This window comes from Urtica dioica, chromosome 9 (genome assembly GCF_054948205.1).
Source record: "Urtica dioica subsp. dioica isolate 48M chromosome 9, U.dioica_male_clone48M_v1_H2, whole genome shotgun sequence".
Taxonomy (NCBI): Eukaryota; Viridiplantae; Streptophyta; class Magnoliopsida; order Rosales; family Urticaceae; genus Urtica; species Urtica dioica.
Window position 1 is genome coordinate 3,519,992 of NC_142764.1, and position 20,890 is coordinate 3,540,881.

The following is a 20,890-nucleotide window of genomic DNA, read 5'->3' on the forward strand; positions in this document are numbered from 1 at the left end:
GCTCGCTCCTTGAGTCAAACTCAAGTTCTCTCCTCGAGTCGAGCTTGCTCCTCGAGCCAAGTTCGCTCCTCAAGTCGAGCTCGCTCCTTGAGTCGAGCTCAAGCTCGCTCCTCAAGTCGAGCTCGCTCCTCGAGCCAAGTTCGCTCCTCAAGTCGAGCTCGCTCCTTGAGTCGAGCTCAAGCTCGCTCCTCAAGTCGAGCTCGCTCCTTGAGCCGAGCTCAAGTTCGCTCTTCGAGTCGAGCTCGCTCCTCAAGTCAAGCTCGCTCCTGGAGCCCAGTTCGCTCCTCAAGTCGAGCTCGCTCCTTGAGTCGAGCTCAAGTTCGCTCCTCAAGTCGAGCTCGCTCCTTGAGTCGAGCTCAAGTTCGCTCCTCGAGTCGAGCTCGCTCCTCAAGTCGAGCCCACTCCTCGAGCCCAGCTCGCTCCTCAAGTCAAAATTGCTCCTCAAGTCGAGCTCGCTCCTTGAGTCGAGCTCGCTCCTCAAGTCGAGCTCGCTCCTTGAGTCTGGCAGTGCCACTCCATGAAACATGTAGCCAACAAGCGATAGAACGCCGGGCTCATCTGACATGCATGGACCTCTAGTCGGGTCAGGATCTGCTGGACGATCGTGGGAAATGGGAGACGCAACCCGCAGACAAGACTCCCGAAGCGTGCTGAAGACTCGGGAAGTGAGCGTGCTCGCAGCATCGATTCCCTTGCAGTCTAAGCCGACGGGGGCGACAGAGTTGCCTACTTCGTACATACGAGTCCTCTCCAGCGATCGGGCATAAGTGTAGCCCGAAGCCTCCGCGGACTCGAGGGCCGGCCATGCCGTCGCCAGCACCTTGCCATTATGTTTCTCCTTCCCCCTCGCGGGAGGAGCCTCCGAGTCCTCTTCAGGGCCCTCCGAGCCCGACCCTTGGGGATCGTCGGAGTAAATCTCGTCCAAGAAAGATTCGGACGGCACTATCGCAAGCTCGACACCCGAGGCGTCCAAGTTAGACGCCCGGGGGAGCTCGGCGCTCACCGCCGCTTCACCCCGCTGCTTGAGCAGGGGGGCGTCAAAGGACGCCTCGCGGGAGACTAGGATGATCACCAACCTTGATGAACGCGGGTCCTTGGACCCTTCGTCCTCCCCTTCAGGGCCGAACCTAGCAGGTGGGCCGCTCCCGGGCCCCGCCAGCTCGGCGATCGCCGCGGCGTCGATCTCCAACTCCGCGAGCCATTTGTCGGCCGCACCAGAGTCTTCCTCGACAAAGATGGGAATCCCGTCGAGTTGCTCAAAGGGACCCTTGGCCGCCCCCCCAAAATTTGGGAGAGGGCAGGTAGGGTCAACCTAGGGATCATCAACATGGGAAACAAGCTCACTCCCCATAAAGAAAAATGAAAAAAGTCAACTGCCCGGGGGAAATTTCAAATTCAAAGGAATTTTCCGATTACCCGCAGGACGCCAGTGTGAATAGAGAGAGCGGGGACTCTCCTATTTATAGAGAGGAGGAGCAAACCCTGCTCATTCCCCCTGCGCGCGCAACACAAGGCCCGGCCCGCGGGCCGGCCTCGCGCGCGCGCCAGTCCCCTAGCGCCAGGCCGCGCGCGGGTCTTGCTGCCCGACCGGCCCGGTCCGGCCCCCAGGGGTCCGGCCACAAAAGATATGCGTGCGGACGATCACATGTGATCGAAGGTGAAATTACCTCAACGCCCTTCTCTTTTCTAAAGTTCACGACTTACGTCCCGTAAGCCGTAAACTTGGGGGGCTAATGTTACCGGTCGTTTTTGGAACACCGGAAATTCAAAAACGATTTAAGGCCGGCCGGGAGCCCAACGGGCCCCGGCCCACCAGGCCCGAGAGCCCCGACGCACCCACAGCCCGGCACGGCCGGCGCGCGTGCACCTGCGCCCCCGGCCCTGAGGCCCCCGGCCCAATGGGCCTCAGCGCGCCCTATCGCGCCTGGCTCACGCGCACCCTGCGCCCCGGCCTCCCGGCGCGCGTGCACACTCCCGCGCACCCCGGCCTCCCAGCCTGCGCGCGCCTCGGCGCCCCGGCCGAGCGCCCCTGCTGCCTCAGCCCGGTGTCTCTGCCACCTCGGCCACCCCGGTCGAGCGCCTTCGCCAGCTCGGCCGCCTCGGCCGAGCGTCTTCACCAGCTCAGCCGCCTCGGCCGAGCGTCTTCGTCAGCTCGGCCACCTCGGCCGAGCGTCTTTGCCACCTCGGCCGGGCACGCCCGCTGCCAGGCACGCCGCGCCTGGCACGCCCCGCGCCCATCCAGGCAACATGTCCCGCGCGCCCTGCGCCTTCTTGGGCGTGAGGCCTCGCGCGCCTCGCTCCCGGCCACCCGGTGGGCCTCAAGGGGCCGGCTCAAGGCCTCCCCTCAAATACTATAAATACCCCCCTAGGGGAGAAAAAGAAGGACGATTCATACATTTTCGAGAACAATACTTCTCTTCTCTGAAGAATTCTCTCGTGCTCTTGTGACATTCCAAGAGCGCGCACTCCTCTTCCCACGGCTCAGAAACAAGGACCCCCCTCCACGAGAGGGAGCGCGCTCCTCTTCTGCGACCCGAGCTTTTGCAGTACGTACTGCTCTCCAGCTTCTTGGCCCTTGAGCTAGAACTCCGAGCTACGAGCACGCGACCTTTCTAAAGTCTTCACCAGAAGCTACGAGCCGGGTCCTACTCTAAAGACTTGGGTTCCCAAAGCCTCTGAGCCCAAGATAGCCCCCATACACAAATTGAACTACGTTCTGACCTGATCCATACTAAAGGGTACGTAGGCAGCCAACTTTTGGCACGGTCACACCCCCCAAAACACACCTCAGGGTCTGGAGGGTGCAGCTCGATCTACGAGCTCCCATTTTTGGCCCGGGCGCGATCACTTGGTCCGGCCTTGGATCGAACCGCCCGAGGTATTTAATCGTTGTTCATTTTCGTGCGACAACATTACATACGTTTGGCAAACTCTGCCAACCCGTAATGGTGATCCTAGTTTAAATTACACAAGTGTTTATAACAAGTCTACATATCAAGCTCAACCACTACATAATTCTCCCCTTAAGCGTACAAGCAACAAATCTTGGCCTGTAAACCTATTTGATGATGAGTGATGTAACAATAACAGGTAGAGGAGAATGTTATTTCTTACTATATATAAACACCATCGGGATGATCAGATAGAATCGATTTGAGCGTGATCGAGAAGCGGTGGATCCATGAAAGGGCCGTTGAGAAGAGAGTCGGCGATGGTGCGATAAGCAGCCTCGGTCAAGTGGATTCCGTCCCAGTTTGCATACGAAGATGGGTCTTCACAGCTAGTGGACCCGCTGGTCCCGCACGACACCGCAGGGTTGAAGTTGCGTGGGCCACCTCCGCCGCAGCAAGCCATGAATAGTGTCTCTTTACTAAACCCTGCTTCCCAATGCAGCATCATTTTTCCAAATTGTGGGTGGTTTATGTCATTAAATATATCATATTTAATTGCTCTTTATCAATTATGGTCCAAATGATTCAAGTTAGTTCATCGCGTGACATTTAAAAGCCTGACCACCAAATGCGAAACATATTTAATCAGCAAAAATGACTAAACTGATACGATTTATAACTCATAAAGACCATTTTGGCAAGGTTTTCAAATTAGGAAACACAGTGACACAATTACTACATATGTTGGTCAGGAGGTCACTCACCGTAGTCTTGTGGGGCTCGAACGAACTGCATTGTGGCACCAAAATAAGCGGCGTAAACTATCTTGGATTGTGGATATTTGATAGAGTCGCAGGCCTGGTGTATCGGAGAAGGAATAGGGCCGAGCGGGCTTAATTAATATTAAGCCTTTTTTATTATTTATTTAATTAATTCAGCAACTAGAAATAAAGCCTATAATCATCTGTTTAGGCCTTTTAATTATGTGGCATTTGCGGCTGAAGTCACAGCTTCAGCCATTCCTTGCATTTGTGTCACTTATTTGCTAAAATTGCATCCGTATCACTTATTTGCATTTGTGTCACCTATAGAAAGTCTAAATTACCCTCTTATAATAAAATCAATCTCTCTCAAACTCTCCGGTCATATCCGACAAGAAGAAGTTCGCCAACTCTCTCTCCCATTCCTCATCTTCCTCCGCCGCCGCAAAGAAGAGGTTGGTTCCGGCGGAGACCACCGGCGACAGCGACGAGAACGCGAGGCCGTCGGGGCTGTGGTCGACGGCGAGGTTCGGGAGGCAGATCGAGAAGGAATCAGGAGTTTGGAGAAGAGGATTCTCCGATCGTCGTCGTCGGCGAGGAAGAGGCTGGTTCTGGCGGAGACCACCGGCGATGGCGACGAGAACGCGAGGCCGTCGGGGCTGCGGTCGACGGCGAGGCTCGGGAGGCAGATAGAGAAGGAATCGGGAGTTTGGAGGAGAGGATTCTCCGATCGTCGTCGTCGACGAGGAAGAGGCTGGTTCCGGCGGAGACCATCAGTGACGGCGACGAGAACGCGAGGCCGTCGGGACTTTGGTCGACGGCGAGGCTCGGGAGGCAGATCGAGAATGAATCGAGAGTTTAGAGAAGAGGATTCTCCGATCGGCGTCGTCGGCGAGGAAGAGCCTGGTTTCGGCGGAGACCACCGGCGATGGCGACGAGAAGCGAGGCCGTCGGGGCTGTGGTCGACGGCGAGGTTCGGGAGCCAGATCGAGAAGGAATCGGGGAAGAAGAGGACGAAGGAATCTGTGTTGATGTATTTGTATTTGTGAAGGAGTCTACTTTTTGTTTTGAAATATTTGACTGCAAGTCTACTTTTTGTAATTTGTTCTGTGAGTCTATTTTTTTCGAAATATTTGACTGCGAGTCTACTCTTTGTAATTTCTTCTGTGAGTCTACTTTTTTTTCGAAATATTTGACTGCTAGTCTACTTTGAAATATGTGTAAGGGTATTTGGTCCTATTTTTTTTTTATCAAACTGACATCTATGCAACACCTTTTTTCGTCGTGACTCATTTGCAATTTGGAGCCGAGTTTGTGACTTTGATGCAAATCTCTCTCTAATTATTAATTAGGAATGAGCCCATAAAATAAAGCCCGTATGTCTAAAATTGACCTATAGGTTGATCCTATTATGCTTAGGAGGGTTTTCAGTTTTGATTTGCTTGGTTTAGCCGTCGAAACTCCTAGAGAACATTGTCCGTGTTTTCGAAGGTTCGGACGAGACTTTGTTTGTTGATTTCTATTCAATTATTATTGACGGGGTTTACGATTTGTGGATTCCCGTCGGCATATCCTTCGCTGCGTTTTATTGTGTTTATCGATTTGAGATACATCAAATTGGTATCAGAGCAGTTTCCGATGGGACAGCAGAAGAAGAAAGCACCAGCGAGCACCGCCGGAATTCCGAACGCCGGCGACCGCGACTCCACGGCAGAGGAGGAGACGGCTTCGTCAGGGTCGACAGGCCCAGCGATCGGAGCTAAGATACTCGCGGCAGTAGAGGCCCAGCGGCGAGCGTACAAGACTGCGCTGGAAGAACAGCGTCTCTCGACTGAGGCACGGTTTGGCGAGATCACCGCGATGTTTCAAGCGATGATGTCACGATCTGCACCAGAACAAGTCACCATGGCTGCACCAGCGGACAGCGTCACGGGATAGCTCGTTATGGCGGCCATAGAAGGCGCGAGCAGCAAACGGAATGATCTCGAAGCCGTCGGATGCACGAATCGGGAATTCCCAGACCTGAATATGCGCGATCCGCATGGCGTCGACGGGAATAACGGAAGCACCAGCAAGCCATCGACGGGAACGAGCCTGAATTTGAAGGCCAAACAGCCCCTTTCGGGACCCGACACCATGGACGACCCATACCTCACCGTGCGGTTGGCCAAGAAAGCGCTCGAGGAGGCGACCGAGCGCATGAATCGCGTAGAAACAGCGAAGGGAAACCGGGTTTGGCTCGGAACGGCACAAGACAGACCGCCGGAACCGGATCCGGATTGGGACTTTTGCAGGCTAAAGGAGGACCGGAATTTCCAAGACTTCCGGAACGGAGAAGGGAACGACCGAAGGAATGTAGATCACTACGAGCGGGCTGGGGCAGGAGAGAGAACGCGGCGACTGCAGTTGGCCGTGTTCGACGGGACCGACGCAAAGGGGTGGGTGACCCGAGTAGAGCACTACTTTGCGGTGAACCGAGTGCCCGAGGCCGAGAAACTTGATTTAGCGGCCGTGTGCTTCGAAGGAACGGCCCTTCAATGGTTCGATAACGAGGAGAGATCCGATCCGTTCTGCAATTGGCGGGATCTGAAACCACGTTTGCTTTTTCGTTTTCAAGAACTTTTGGAGGGCGATGACGGGAGCGATCAATTGATGAGTCTCATGCAAACGGGTTCCTTGGAGGCGTATCTGAAGGAATTCGAGAGGCTTCAAGGACAAGTCCGGGGGCTGCCCGATAAAGTGCTCCGGAATTTTTTCGTCCGAGGGCTGCGATACGAAACCCGCAGTTTCGTGAAGTACACCCCTCCGGCGATGCTGAAAGAAGCAATTGAGCATGCTTTTTGAGCAGAAAAACTGGTTCTCGCGAATCGGAAGGGGCGGAGTGGAACGAGCAGTTTTCCCGGTTATTCGACGGCGATCAAATCGCACGTTGAGGGTGGACTATCGAACGCCTCCACCGAACGGAAGAGGGGAGAAGCGGCTGTCCGAGGCCGAATACGCCGAAAAGAGAGTGCGGGGATTATGTTTCAAGTGCGAGGAAAAATTCTCGATGGGTCATCGGTGCAAGGTGGCGGCCCTGCAAGAATTACAGGTCACGGTAACGACAGTGGACGGGCAAGACATTGTAGCGCAGAACAGCGGGACCGAGGAGCAAGACGACGAGGGAGAGTTGGCTCATGTTCACCTCGACTGCATCGAGGTTTCTTTGCGCTCAGTGACGGGCTTAACCGGTGGACGGTCGATGAAGATGCGTGGAACGATCGGCGAACATGAAGTGGTTGTATTGCTCGATTGCGGCGCAACTCACAGTTTCGTGTCTAATCGAGTGATCCAATCAATGGGGCTGCCAATTACCAGCACCAATGAATTCGACGTCGTGATGGGGACGGGCAAGTCGGAGAAGAGTAGTGGAGTGTGCAGGGACCTTCTCGTCAACATCCAAGGAGTCTCGATTCGGGACAATTTTTTGCCACTCAACCTTGGAAGCACAGATATGATTCTCGGCATGACATGGCTCGAGACGTTACCGGGCTCCTACCACAATTGGAAAGGGCTTCGCATGGAGTTCGAGCTCAACGGAGACAGATTTATGTTGCGTGGCGACTCGAGTTTGTGTCGCTCGTTGGTCTAGGTCAAGGGGCTGGCCCCGACTGTCGCGACCGGCGGAACTGGTTACCTCGTCGAGCTACAAACCGCGGATTCGGGCAGCGACACGACCGACAAGACAGCTGTAGGTGTTGTTAGTCTGATCGAGCATTTTGGGGAAGTTTTTGACATGCCAATGGGATTACCTCCGCAGCGGGGACATGATCACGTTATTCCCTTGAAGAGCAGAAGCCAACCAATCAGCGTCAGGCCCTACAGGTACCCGCAGATTCAGAAGGACGAGATAGAGCGGCTAGTCCGCGAGATGTTGGAGGCCCGAATCATTGGACCGAGTCAGAGCCCCTACTCCAGCCCGATACTTCTCGTCAAGAAGAAAGACGGAAGTTGGCGATTCTGTATCGATTGTTGTCGGTCGTTTTCGGAAAACCCGAGACGCCAAGAAGGCACGTCGCTCAAAGGGCCGATGGTCAGGCCGGAGGTCCTGAAGAGCGGCAAGTCTTCAAGCCCTCGCCCAAACTCTTGACTCCTTGAGTCGAGCCTAGCCCCTCGAGTTGAGACTTGAGTCGGCTCCCCGAGTTGAGCCTCGCTCCTCGAGTTGAGACTTCATACAGTCTCCTCGAGTCGAGCTTCGCTCCTCGAGTTGAGCCTTGAGTCAGTCTCCTCGAGTCGAGCTTCGCTCCTCGAGTCGAGCCTTGAGTCAGTCTCCTCGAGTCGAGCTTCGCTCCTTGAGTCGAGCCTTGAGTCAGTCTCCTCGAGTCGAGCTTCGCTCCTCGAGTCGAGTCACTCTCGTCAAGTGGAAACCTTCATATTTCACGTGGAAAGAATGGTATTCGAAGACCCCTAAAGGCCCGCAAGAGTCCAGCAAGACGAGCCATTCACCGCGCGCACAGCACGCTGCGCCAGCCAGCCGTGCAGCAAGCAGTGCGCTGCGCCAGCAAGGTAGCGCGCCGCGCCAGGCAGGCGCGCGCCATGCCAAGACGCGCCCGCGCCGCGCGCCCCATGCGCCGCGCATCCCGCGCCGCGCCCGGTGACCTACGCGCCGCGCCCCCTGCGCCGCGCGACGCGCGCCGCGTGTTGTGCGCCGCGCCTTGTGCACCGCGCGCGCCGTGCGCCTCCAATTGATGGTGCGCGCGTTCCTAGTCCCACATGGACGAAAAAGAAGCCTTCTAAGGCCCTCAAACACCTATAAATACCCCCTCTCATTGAGGGGAAAGCCATCCCATTCATTCTCAAGGAACTTGAGACTTCTCTCTGCTTCTCTGGACGCCATCCTTGGCATGAAGCAGATTCTCCTCGATTTCTCGTTCTCAGAGATTCTGAAGCGCTTTCTGGGGACTCCCAAGTGCCGCCTCTCTTGATCGAACGATTAATCTTGAGCCCACGAGTGCTCTAACGGTTTTCGACTGAAAATCGCCTACGCGTCTAGCACCCTAGACGCGTCCGCCATTTCTAACAAGAAATCGCCTACGCGTCCGGCATTTCCAACTAGGAATCGCCTACGCGTCCGGAATCTCTACCACAACAAGGAACTCTTGACTTAGAGTATTCCACGTCTCCAAAAGAGAGAAAACACACATTCTCTCTCGCATACGCGATCTCCGAAGTTCTGAGACGTCACCGAGGACTCCTCCGCGCCTCGTCTCCTTCGTCGAGTACGCTTCTCCACCAAGGCTCCGCGCCTCACACTGCGTTACACACGCTTGAACTACGTTCTGACCTGATCCCACGCACGGGTACGTAGGCAGCCGACAACCAAGGCACGGTCACTCCTCCTCCTCACCCCTTACCTCTCCCGAGAGGCGGGTTGATCGGAGAAAACCCTAGCTCGAGACTATCGAGTTCACACTCTTGGCCCGGGTGCGATCACTTGGTCCGGCCTTGGATCGAACCGCCCGAGGTTTTAAATAGTTGTTCATTTTCGTGCGACAACATCGATTACCGAGCGCTTAATAAGGCAACAGTACTCAATAAATTTCCAATTCCCGTCATCGATGAGTTGTTGGATGAACTGCACGGCGCCACCGTTTTTTCAAAAATTGACCTCAAGTCGGGGTACCATCAGATCTGGATGAAACCTTCGGACGTGGAAAAGACGGCTTTCAGCACACACGAGGGGCACTACGAATTCCTCGTAATGCCTTTCGGCTTGACCAACGCTTCAGCCACCTTCCAGTCGCGCTTATGAATGCTGTTTTCCATCCCTATCTACGTAGGTTTGTCTTGGTATTTTTTTATGACATTCTAGTCTACAGTCGGGATGGGTCGGAGCATTTACGACACTTGGAAGAAGTTCTCCGAACGATGGCCGATCATCAGCTTTACGCGAACCGGAAGAAGTGCTTATTCGGACTGCCGCAAGTGGAGTATCTTGGGCACATCGTCTCAGGGTCGGGTGTGGGCACAGACCCCGAGAAAGTATCGGCCATGCTCGATTGGGCTGAACCCAAAACGCTGTGGGAATTGCGGGGTTTCCTCGGCTTGTGCGGGTATTACCGGAGGTTCGTTAAAGGGTACGGGTCGATAGCCCAACCTCTCACCGATCAGTTGAAAAAGGATAATTTCCTTTGGGATATGGAAGCATCTGAGGCATTCGTGAAGCTCAAGACGACAATGTCGAGGGCACCCGTTTTGGCGCTGCCCGACTTTGACCGCCCCTTCGAAGTCGAGACCGACGCCTCGGGGTATGGGTTGGGGGCTGTTTTGATGCAGGCAAAAAGACCGATTGCCTATTTCAGTCAGACTTTATCCGGGCGCAATAGGCTTAAATCGGTGTACAAACGGGAATTAATGGCCATCATCTTGGGGGTCCAGAAGTGGCGGCCATACCTCTTAGGCCGGCATTTCATCATCCGCACCGACCAGAGGAGCCTCAAATTCCTTCTCGATCAGCGTATGGTTACCGAGGAGCATCAGCGGTGGCTCTCGAAACTTTTGGGATACGATTTTGAGATCTAGTACTGCCCCGGAATCGAGAATAAAGCTGCCGACGCACTTTCCCGCAAGATTGAAGAGCCCATTTTGAGTGCAGTTTCTGTTCCGTTCAAGCTCGACACCGAGAGGCTGCTTCGCGAAGCTGCGGAAAGCGACGAGCTCGCATCGATTCACACGGATCTGCTGCGGGGATCACGAGAATGGCCCGGGTATGCTATTGTAGGGCAGCGGCTGCTTTTCCAAGGACGCGTCGTCCTTCCGCGCAAATCAGCTTACATCCCTCAACCACTTCAGGAATTTCACGGGAGCGTAGTTGGGGGCACGCGGGGATGAACAAGACGTATCAATGGCTCGTGGCGGAGTTGTATTGGGTCAGAATGAGGTAAGACGTGGAAGCAATGGCCGCGGCTTGTGACGTCTGCCAACGCAACAAGTATATGGCACAAGCACCGGCGGGATTATTGCAGCCATTGGCACTTCCCGATTTGGTTTGGCATGAGGTGTCGATGGATTTCATCGACGGTTTACCGCGTTCCGATGGCAACACAGTCATCTTGGTCGTAGTAGACCGGCTCAGCAAGTACTCCCATTTCATTGCTCTCCGGCATCCATATACGGTAGTGACAGTGGCAGCCGCTTTTCTACGGGAGATTGTACGCCTCCACGGCATTCCGGAGCCCATTGTGTCGGATTGGGACAAGGTGTTCTTAAGCATCTTCTGGCGTGAGCTCTTTCGTGCTCAGAAATTGACGTTGAAGCGGAGTACGGCGTACCACCCTCAGACCGACGGGCAGACCGAGGTGGTCAACCGAAGCATCGAAACTTACCTTCGGTGCTTCGCGTCCGATACCCTGAAGGCGTGGGCAAAATGGTTACCGTGGGCGGAGTACTGGTACAATACTTCATACCACCGCATGAAAACCACGCCTTTCAAGATCTTGTATGGTCGTGACCCTCCTCGCCTCATCCACTACGAGCACGGGTCATCGCCGGTCTCCGGGGTGGAGCAGTATTTGGAAGAGCGCGACCGGACCCTCGCAGAGCTGAAAGGACACTTGACACGCGCTCAGGAGATTATGAAGCGACAAGCGGACTCCCACCGTTGTGATGTAACTTTTGACATCGGTGACCGGGTCTACTTGAAGCTGAGGCCGTACCGACAACGATCCCTCGCCCAGCGGAGGAATGAAAAGCTTGTTGTACGTTACTTCGGGCCATACTTGGTTGAGGCACGGATCGGACCTGTCGCTTACCGGTTCACACTTCCGACCGAAACGATGATCCACAAGGTTTTCCATGTCTCGCAGTTGAGGCGCGCAATCGGCGACCACGAGGATTCACTGGAGCTGCCCCCTACCCTACAGGTTAATATGGAGCTTATCATGGAGCCGGGTGCGATTGAAGGCCGGTGGACAGGGGCAGATGGCGGAGAGGAGCTGCTAATTTCGTGGAAGAATTTGCCTGGCTATGAAGCCATGTGGGAGAGTCGCGAGATGCTGCAACAACAATTTCCGGAATTCAACCTTGAGGACAAGGTTGTTGCTGCGAGGGGGAGTAATGATAGAGTCGCAGGCCTGGTGTAACGGAGAAGGAATCGGGCCGAGCGGGCTTAATTAATATTAAGCCTTTTTTATTATTTATTTAATTAATTCAGCAACTAGAAGTAAAGCCTATAATCATCTGTTTAGGCCTTTTAATTATTAATTAGGAATGAGCCCATAAAAAAAACCCCGTAGGTCTAAAATTGACCTATAGGTTGCTCCTATTATGCTTAGGAGGGTTTTCAGTTTTGATTTGCTTGGTTTAGCCATCGAAACTCCTGGAGAACATTGTCCGTGTTCTCGAAGGTTCGGATGAGACTTTGTTTGTTGATTTCTATTCAATTATTATTAACGGGGTTTACGATTTGTGGATTCCCGTCGGTATATCATTCGCTGCGTTTTATTGTGTTTATCGATTTGAGACACATCAATATTCCTTCCTGAGAATCTCTAGCGAGGCTTTGAGGCGCAAGTTGTAAAGCTCGGAGAAGGCACTGAAAGCCGTCAAACAACCTAAGGAGTCATAGTCGGAGTGGTTCAGACTGTGAAACATAGAGAGGTACACGGCCAAGCAGCCAAGCGGGAAATTACCCGCCACAACCAACTCCGCCGCCCCTTCTTCTATCAACGCCTGTCAAAACCCAAACCCGCAAAATCACAAACCAGAAGAAAAAATATAGGAAACTAAAAACTAGTCATGTCTGGCAATGGACTTACTATTGTTGCGTTTATTATTGCATCGACCACCAGTGGGACTAGAGCTTCGGCTTCTTGGATTGTTCCACCAGAGAAGAATTCCAAATTATAGTCATTTCCTCCGATCTTTCCCACCAGAAACAACGATCTCTTAAAGAACGCATTGCAATCTGATAAATATCGATCGATGAGGAACACAGTATCAGATTCACTTTGACGCAAAATCTAACCTTGTTGCGTGGCGCAGAGAGATTGCTTAACCTCCTTGAGCCATCCGAGCTAGACTGTGAGGGAATCGTTTGACCACACTCTCGGCGCTATTCTCCGGCGGAGGAAGAACTCTGAGTCGAGCGCGGTGGCTCCGGCAACGGCAAAATTGACTCTGGGGCCGGGGTGACGGTGCGCCAAGTACGGGTTGAGGTAAGGCAGTCCGAACGCATCCGCTACAATACAATACGACGTTTGAAGATTTGGGGGTTAACTAAATAGCTGTTAGGCGATGGAGAATTATTTACCGAGGAAATCGATGATGAGGCGTCCGTCGGAGCAGCGACCAGTAGGGCGTCTGAAGAAAGTCTCACCGTAAGGAAGCTCGGCAATGGAGGAGAAGTCGGGGGATTCGCCGGCGAGGAGGGCGCTTCCGGTGTCGCTAATAGAGTCGCCGAAGTTGAAGATGGCATTGTATTTGTTTCTGAACGGAGACGGAGTGGCTTCAGATGAAATAGACATGCAAAGAGAAAGAGCGATGGTTGTGCCTATGAAGAAGAAGAAGATTGGCGATCCCATGGCCATGTTAGGATTTTCAATCCCTAATTTAATCCTCATTCAATTCAAGACAACCAAAACTAAAGATCTTAATAGCTAGCAGAAGGCGTACCTGAATCCATGGATTGAAAATACAAAAAAAAAGTGGTGGTCTTTCAATTGCAGTTTGCCTGAGAGTTTAGAGTATTCTTGTTGATGGGATACTGTTGTCAATGGTGCCCATCAGAAGAGTTGTAGCCTTTATTTTGTACATTTGATGTAATAAAGTCTCACGAAGACTCCTGCTTGTAATTGCTTATTCATTAATAAAAACTTGAAACGTTCATTCAATCTTCCTTGTCTGAAGCTTTATGATAAAACGTTAGTCATTAGTCCATAAACAAACCTAACAACTTACGAAGAGACAAATGTATATTTGCATGAACAAACTCTTCATAGTTTGCTTAAAACGATATATTCGCAATCTAAGGGTCAAATGACTATTGACCTTAGTATGATTGTTAGAAGAATCTATGATGTCTGGTTATGAGGCATTGAGAGTTGGAGACTCTATAGTTCTTCTAGGTATCTTCCGAAGGTACTGAATTGACCAGTGCACTTCTAGAGACAAGATAAGAACAAATCATTTAACCTCTTATATCTCGAAGTCACTACCTATGAATTGCATCGTGCTTACCTTAATCCTGAAATAAGACATGCCATTTCACACCTTACGTATTCTCATTTGAGAAAGTCAGAGTTCGGACTCACTATGTGATTCCTGTTGTCAATGGTGCCCACAAGAAGAGTAGTAGTGTCTATTTGTGTACATTTGATGTAATATAGTCTTACGAAGACTCTTGCTTGTAATTGCCTATTCATTTAATAATAAAGTTGAAACGTTCATTCATTCTTTCTTTGTCTGTTTGAAGCTTTATGATAAAACCTCAGTCTTTTAGTCCATAAACAAACTTAACAACTTATGAAGAGACAAATGTAGATTTGCATGAACAAACTCTTCGTAGTTTGCTTAAAACGATATATTCGCAATCATAGGGTCAAAGGACTATTGACCTCAGTATGATTGTTAGAAGAATCTATGATGTCTGGTTATGAGGCATTGAGAGTTGGAGACTCTATAGTTCTTCTAGGTGTCTTCCGAAGGTACTGAATTGACCAGTGCACTTCTAGAGACAAGATAAGAACAAACCATTTAACCTCTTATGTCTCGAAGTCACTACGTATGAATTGCATCATGCTTACCTTAATCCTTAAATGAGACATGCCATTTCACAGCTTAGTATGCTCATTTGAGAAAGTCAGAGTTCGGACTCACTATGTGATTCCGAACAGGGCCTATTGGTGAAGTACTAAGTTGTGAGAATGTCATGAGTAACTTTGTGAAGTTCTCATAGATATGGAATTCATGTACAAGATTGCTGAAATGCAATGTATGTCACCTCATGCTTTGTTCCTTGGAGTGTGAATAAATGAACTGACCAGTGTCCAAATTGAGTCCTGACTCTTTTGGATGAAACAATGTGACTTGTTAGGTCCTCGTCAATACATTGTTTCTAACTTATTCACAAGCGACAAAGGAGTTGAGGAAATAACAGCTAGAAGGGTAAAATGGTAATTTAGTAAATCCCGACTAGCTGATGACATTCATGAAGGGTAAACATAGATAATATTCAGTGGATCCGCTCATCATAATTAGGTCGAATTCATGAGTAGAAAATAAATTCATTTGAACCGAGAGATTTTCAGTGTCAGCTCTTTAGTGGAGTCAGTTGGCATTAAGCTAAACTTGGAAAAGGTTTGTGAACTTTTGAGTCCAAGTGTTTAGCTCAAGCTTTGTTCATTTGGGTCCATGAGGTCACTGTCACGAATCACATCGAGTAGGAATAGTTAAACTAGAAGCTAAGTCAAAACAAGAACGAAAACTGTCAAAAGGGTATTTTGGTCTTTTGAGACATAGGATGAAATGAATGTCAATAAATTTTTTGACAAGGTCATTTGATGAATTGATATCACTCGGCCAAGTTAGTTCAATTGGGCCTTGTGGATTAATTTCATAAATATGTGATATTCTATAGAAGAGGAAACTACCTTATTGAAGGTGAGATCTCTCCTATAAATAGGAGCCTCATTCCTCACTTTTGATTCATCCAAGTTTTAGAGATTTTGAGAGACTCTCTCTCTAGAACCTTGGCCAATCCTCTCTCTCTCTCTATTCAATTTCGTTTTATTGTTTTGGCACCTAGGTCCTCATTTGACCTAGTGTTTAGCTCTGCGACTTCGAGACTCGTTCTTAAGTCGTAGTGTTTAAAAGTGCCCACACACTAATTCCTTTTATTTCGAGTGATTTAGTGATAGAAACTTTCGTGGTTGCTCGAGTTGCCGAGGAAAGAAAGAGAGACGGACGTGCTACGAGGGAGACGAGCGTTGCAACTTTCCAAAAGCTTCTCAAAGTTCAAGCTTCAAGAAAGGTTAGTAAACTTCTATGCTCATAATAGTTTATATTTACATGTGCTTGCTCTTTGTCTAGGTTAGTAAAAACTGTTTTACTTGTAAAAGAAAATTTTTAAAATTCTGCCGCTTAACGAAGTGTTAAACTTTTTCTTAAACCTAGATCAATTCCAACAGATACAAGAAAAGATCATACGTACTCCAATCAGGGACCTACCCTGTTATTAATAACTGTCACACAGTTACTAATAACTATTGCTTATTTCTAATTTGGCCCTTCATCAAATTAGATTAGCACTTATGGTAGCCACATAATAACTTCATGACAAATATGTCCTTAAGTCACAAACCTTATTCTAAATTAGACCACATCAATTTTGACTTAATTAATAATGACCCAACACATTTATTTAATGACATTAGTAGTCCCAAAATTATTATAACAATCTCTCACTGGACTACATATGTATAAAATAAATATGTCAACCTTAGCGCGCAGAAAATGTTTGTCATTATCATGGTGTGACATATTACAATCTCGTCCATCAATTACATCAATATAGGATTAAAGTTGTTTTCGTTGTATCAATCACAACTAAACACGTCAGTGGTCACATACATCAATATAATCAAATGACATAGATCAATCATGAATACGTGGTAGATAAAAATTATATGCAAGGTGATCTATTCATATCAATTTTATCCAATCCTACTACAAAGAGATCAAGTTATATCATGAATATGCAAAGTGTAATAAACTAATACCATAAATCTGATCAGAAACAGGACTCAATTTGGACACTGGCCAGTTCATTTATTCACATTCCAAGGAACAAAGCATGAGGTGATATACATTGCATTTTAGCAATCTTGTACATGAATTCCATATCTATGAGAACTTCACAAAGTTACTCATGACATCTTCACAACTTAGTACTTCACCAATAGGTCCTGTTCGGAATCACATAGTGAGTCCGAACTCTGACTTTCTCAAATGAGTATACGTAAGCTGTGAAATGGCATGTCTCATTTCAGGATTAACGTAAGCACGATGCAATTCATAGGTAGTGACTTCGAGACATAAGAGGTTAAATGGTTTGTTCTTATTTTGTCTCTAGAAGTGCACTGGTCAATTCAGTACCTTCGGAAGATACCTAGAAGAACTATAGAGTCTCAAACTCTCAATGCCCCATAACCAGACATCATAGATTCTCCTAACAATCGTACCGAGGTCAATACTCCTTTGACCCTTAGATTGCGAATATATCATTTTAAGCAAACTACGAAGAGTTTGTTCATGCAAATCTACATTTGTCTCTTCGTAAGTTGTTAAGTTTGTTTATGGACTAAAGACTAATGTTTTATCATAAAGCTTCAATCAGACAAGGAAGACTGAATGAACGTTTAAACTTTTTATTAAGGAATAAGCAATTACAAGCAAGAGTCTTCATGGGACTTTATTACATCAAATGTACAAAATAAAGACTACAACTCTTCTTGTGGGCACGGTAAACGAGCGGAGGTCGACGACTGGAGGTCGACGACTGGAGGTCGACGAGTGAAGGTCGACGAGTGGAGGATGACGAGTGGAGGTCGAGCCTCGGCCTCCCAAGCATCGGCCGAGTGGGGCATCCTCGACCTCTCTGGCACTGGCCGGAAGTCGGCCGGACGGGACAAGGCCGGCCGGAAGTCGGCCGGACGGGACTTGGCCTGCCGGGAGTCGACCGGACGGGACTTGGCCGGCCGGGAGTCAGCCGAACGGGACTTGGCCGGCCGGGAGTCGGCCGGACGGGACTTGGACAGCCGGGGGTTGGCTGGACGAGACTTGGGCGGTCGAGAGTCGGTTGGACGGGACTTGGCCGGCTGGGACGTGTTGTTACCATTTTCTCTTGTTTGTCCGGACTGGCCAATAATACAATGTTTTCACGTGGTTCTCCAAATTGTGACATCTATTGGCATCTTTGCCCCTATCGGTCGTCGACGGGCCGACAACATTAGCCCCCCGAGTTTTCGGTCGAGCGCGGGTCGAGTGGAAACTCAATAGTTGCACCGACGCGCGGACTTGGGATGAACACTCTTGAGTTTGTGGGTGCGCCGTAGAGATTCTTTAGTGCTTCACGAGGAACGGCTTTTGTGCGTTGCGAGGGACGACTTTGGTGCGTCACAAGGGACATCTTTGGGGCATCACGAGGGACGGATTTGGTGAGTCGCGAGGGACGTCTTTGGGGGATCGCGATGGACGGCTTTGGTGCGTCACGAGGGATGGCCTTGGTTGTCTTTTGTTTTACGTGTCTTATGTTCTCGACATACTATCGTAATCGACTCGCACATTTTTCTGATGCGTGTTTTATTTTCTCGATTTGCCGACGAAGGCGCAATCGATTTGCACATCTTGGCGGTGCGCGGCTTATTTTCTCGACTTACCAATGAAGGTTTAATCGATTCGCACGTCTTGGTGGTACGCAACTTATTTTCTTGAATTACCAATGAAGGTGTAATCGATTCGCACCTCTTAGCGGTGCGTGGCTTATTTTCTCGACTTACCAATGAAGGCGTAATCGATTCGCACGTCTTAGCGGTGCGTGGCTTATTTTGTCGACCTACCAATGAAGGCGTGATCAATTTGCACGGCTTTGTTGTGAGCGGCTTATTTTCTCGATTTACCAACGAAGGCGTAATCGATTTGCACGTCTTGTTGTGCGCGGCTTATTTTCTCGATTTACAAACGAAGGCGTAATCGATTTGCACGTCTTGTTGTGCGCGGCTTATTTTTTCGATTTACCAACAAAGACGTAATCGATTTGCACGGCTTGGGCCTCGAGGGGCCTTGGTGCCACATAGCGTGAACGGGTTTTCCCTGGACGCTGGCTAGACCAGTTTCGTCCAGCGGGCGCAAGCCTTTGAAACCCATTTGTTACTCGCTGCCTATTGGCGCACTAGCGGGGCGGCGAGCGCGACCACACCACCTTATGGGCACGGCACCCTTGGGTGCGCGTGTCATGTGATAGGCGGTGTTGTCGCTGATTTTCGGACAACGATTTAGGAGCCCCAAACGGTTCGACCCAAGGCCAGACCAAGTGGTCGCGTTTGGGCTCGAGCGTGTCGGGCTTGGTATCCCAAGCCGTCCCTTAGCTGTAGGTGTTGTTTATCTCGTCCAGGCACCTGAAAAGCAAGCAGAAAGGTGTGAACTACAAAGGGGAAACAGAGGAGGTGCCTCTGTTTACCTCCCCGACGCTCAACATTAGTGGGATTGAGGTGGAGTATAGAGGTTTTAGAGGTGGTGAGAGGCCAAAGATGAGTGAAACGAGTGAGTTATGAATTCGACAGCGTTTCGGGGCTCAAAATTGGATTACCTGGACTAGGGGAGCGGCCCCTGTATTTATAGGCGGCCAAGAGGTGGTTTGAAGACCCCTTGGCCGAGTGAGCATGCTTGAGTCGGCCATTGACCCCCTCAATGGTTGGGTCGGCCAATGGCCGAGTGAACATGGTGGTGAGGTTCACTCGGCCATTGGCCGAGTGAAAAGCTTGGGCCGGCTGAGGTTCACTCGTCCATTGGCCGTGTGAACTGTTGGAAGGTTCACTCGGCCAATGGCCGAGTGAACTGCATGGTCGGCTGAAAGGTTCACTCGGCCATTGGCCGAGTGAACTGCTGGAAGGTTCACTCGGCTAATGGCCGAGTGAACTGCATGGCCGGCTGAAAGGTTCACTCGGCCATTGGCCGAGTAAACTGCTGGAAGGTTCACTCGGCCAATGGCCGAGTGAACTGCATGGCCGGCTGAAAGGTTCACTCGGCCATTGGCCGAGTGAACTGCTGGAAGGTTCACTCGGCCATTGGCCGAGTGAACAGCCTGGCCGGCTGAGGATTTCACTCGGTCATTGGCCGAGTGAAGGAGTTGGACCTTCGACCGGCCATTGGCCGGCTGACCCTTGGGTCGGCCATGGTCGGCTGAACCTGACCCTTGGGCCGGCCATTGGGTTGGATGGGCCTCGGGCCGGCCATGGGCGGCCGAGCCTTAGGCCGGCCATGGGTTGGTTGGGCCGGCCAGTGGCCGAGGCAAGGTTTCGCCGTCCGAGGCCTCGCGCCGGTCGTGCGGGTCGAAGTGGCACCTTTGTCCTCGTCGGTCCGAGACGGGCCGATAACATTAGCCCCCCGAGTTTTCGGTCGAGCGTAGGTCGAGTGGAAACTCAATGCTTACGCCGGCGTGCGGACGCGGGATGAACGCTCTCGGGTTTGCGAGCGTGCCGCAAAAAGGGCTTTTAATGCATCGCGAGGGAAAGCCTCTGCGCGTCGCGAGGGACGGCCTTTGCGCGTCGCGAGGGACGGCTTTTGTGCGTCGCGAGGGAAGGCCTTTATGCGTCGCGAGGGTTGGCTTTTGTTCCGGGTCGATCGTGGCTTATTTTCTCGACCTACCAATGAAGGCGTGATCGATTTGCACGGCTTTACTATGCATGGCTTATTTTCTCGACCTACCAATGAAGGCGTGATCGATTAGCACGACTTTATTGTGCGTGGCTTATTTTCTTGACCTACCAATGAAGGCGTGATCGATTAGCACGACTTTATTGTGCGTGGCTTATTTTCTCGACCTACCAATGAAGGCGTGATCGATTTGCACGACTTGGGCCTCGGGGGGCCTTAGTGTCACGTTTGTGTGACCGGGTTTTCCGTGGACGCTGGCTAGACCAGGTACGTCTGGCGGACGCAAGCCTTTGAAACCCATTTGTAACTCGCTGCCTTTCGGCTCACGAGCTGGGCGGCGAGCGCGATGCCACATTTGTGTGACCAGGCTTCCTGTGGACACTGGCTAGACCAGGTACGTCCGGCGGACGCAAGCCTTTGAAACCCATTTGTGACTCGCTGCCTTTCGGCTCACGAGCTGGGCGGCGAGCGCGGTGCCACATTCGTGTGGCGAGGTTTCCCGTGGACGCTGGCTAGACCAGATATGCCCGGTGGACGCAAGCCTTTGAAACCCATTTGTAACTCGCTGCCTTTCGGCTCACGAGCTGGGCCGCGAGCGCGGAGCCACATTTGCGTGGCGAGGTTTCCCGTGGACGCTGGCTAGACCAGATACGTCCGGTGGTCGCAAGCCTTTGAAACCCATTTGAAACTCGCTGCCTTTCGGCTCACGAGCTGGGCGGCGAGCGCGGAGCCACATTTGCGTGGCGAGGTTTCCCGTGGACGCTGGCTAGACCAGATACGTCTGGCGGACGCAAGCCTTTGAAACCCATTTGAAACTCGTTGCCTTTC

The 20,890-nt window shown here is 51.0% G+C and overlaps 1 protein-coding gene and 1 pseudogene across 1 annotated transcript; one reads left to right on the forward strand and one right to left on the reverse strand.

Annotated features, from left to right (window-relative positions):
* Positions 1–3,138: 3,138 nt before the first annotated feature.
* Positions 3,139–13,218, reverse strand: LOC149384637 (GDSL esterase/lipase At5g45910-like; annotated as a pseudogene).
* LOC149384638 (uncharacterized) lies at positions 5,597–10,522 on the forward strand. The gene is made up of 5 exons (XM_089625292.1): positions 5,597–6,391; positions 6,501–7,243; positions 7,361–7,653; positions 9,504–10,153; positions 10,214–10,522. Exons 1-5 carry the CDS (start codon positions 5,597–5,599, stop codon positions 10,520–10,522), a joined length of 2,790 nt encoding a protein of 929 aa, XP_089481418.1.
* Positions 13,219–20,890: the final 7,672 nt, after the last annotated feature.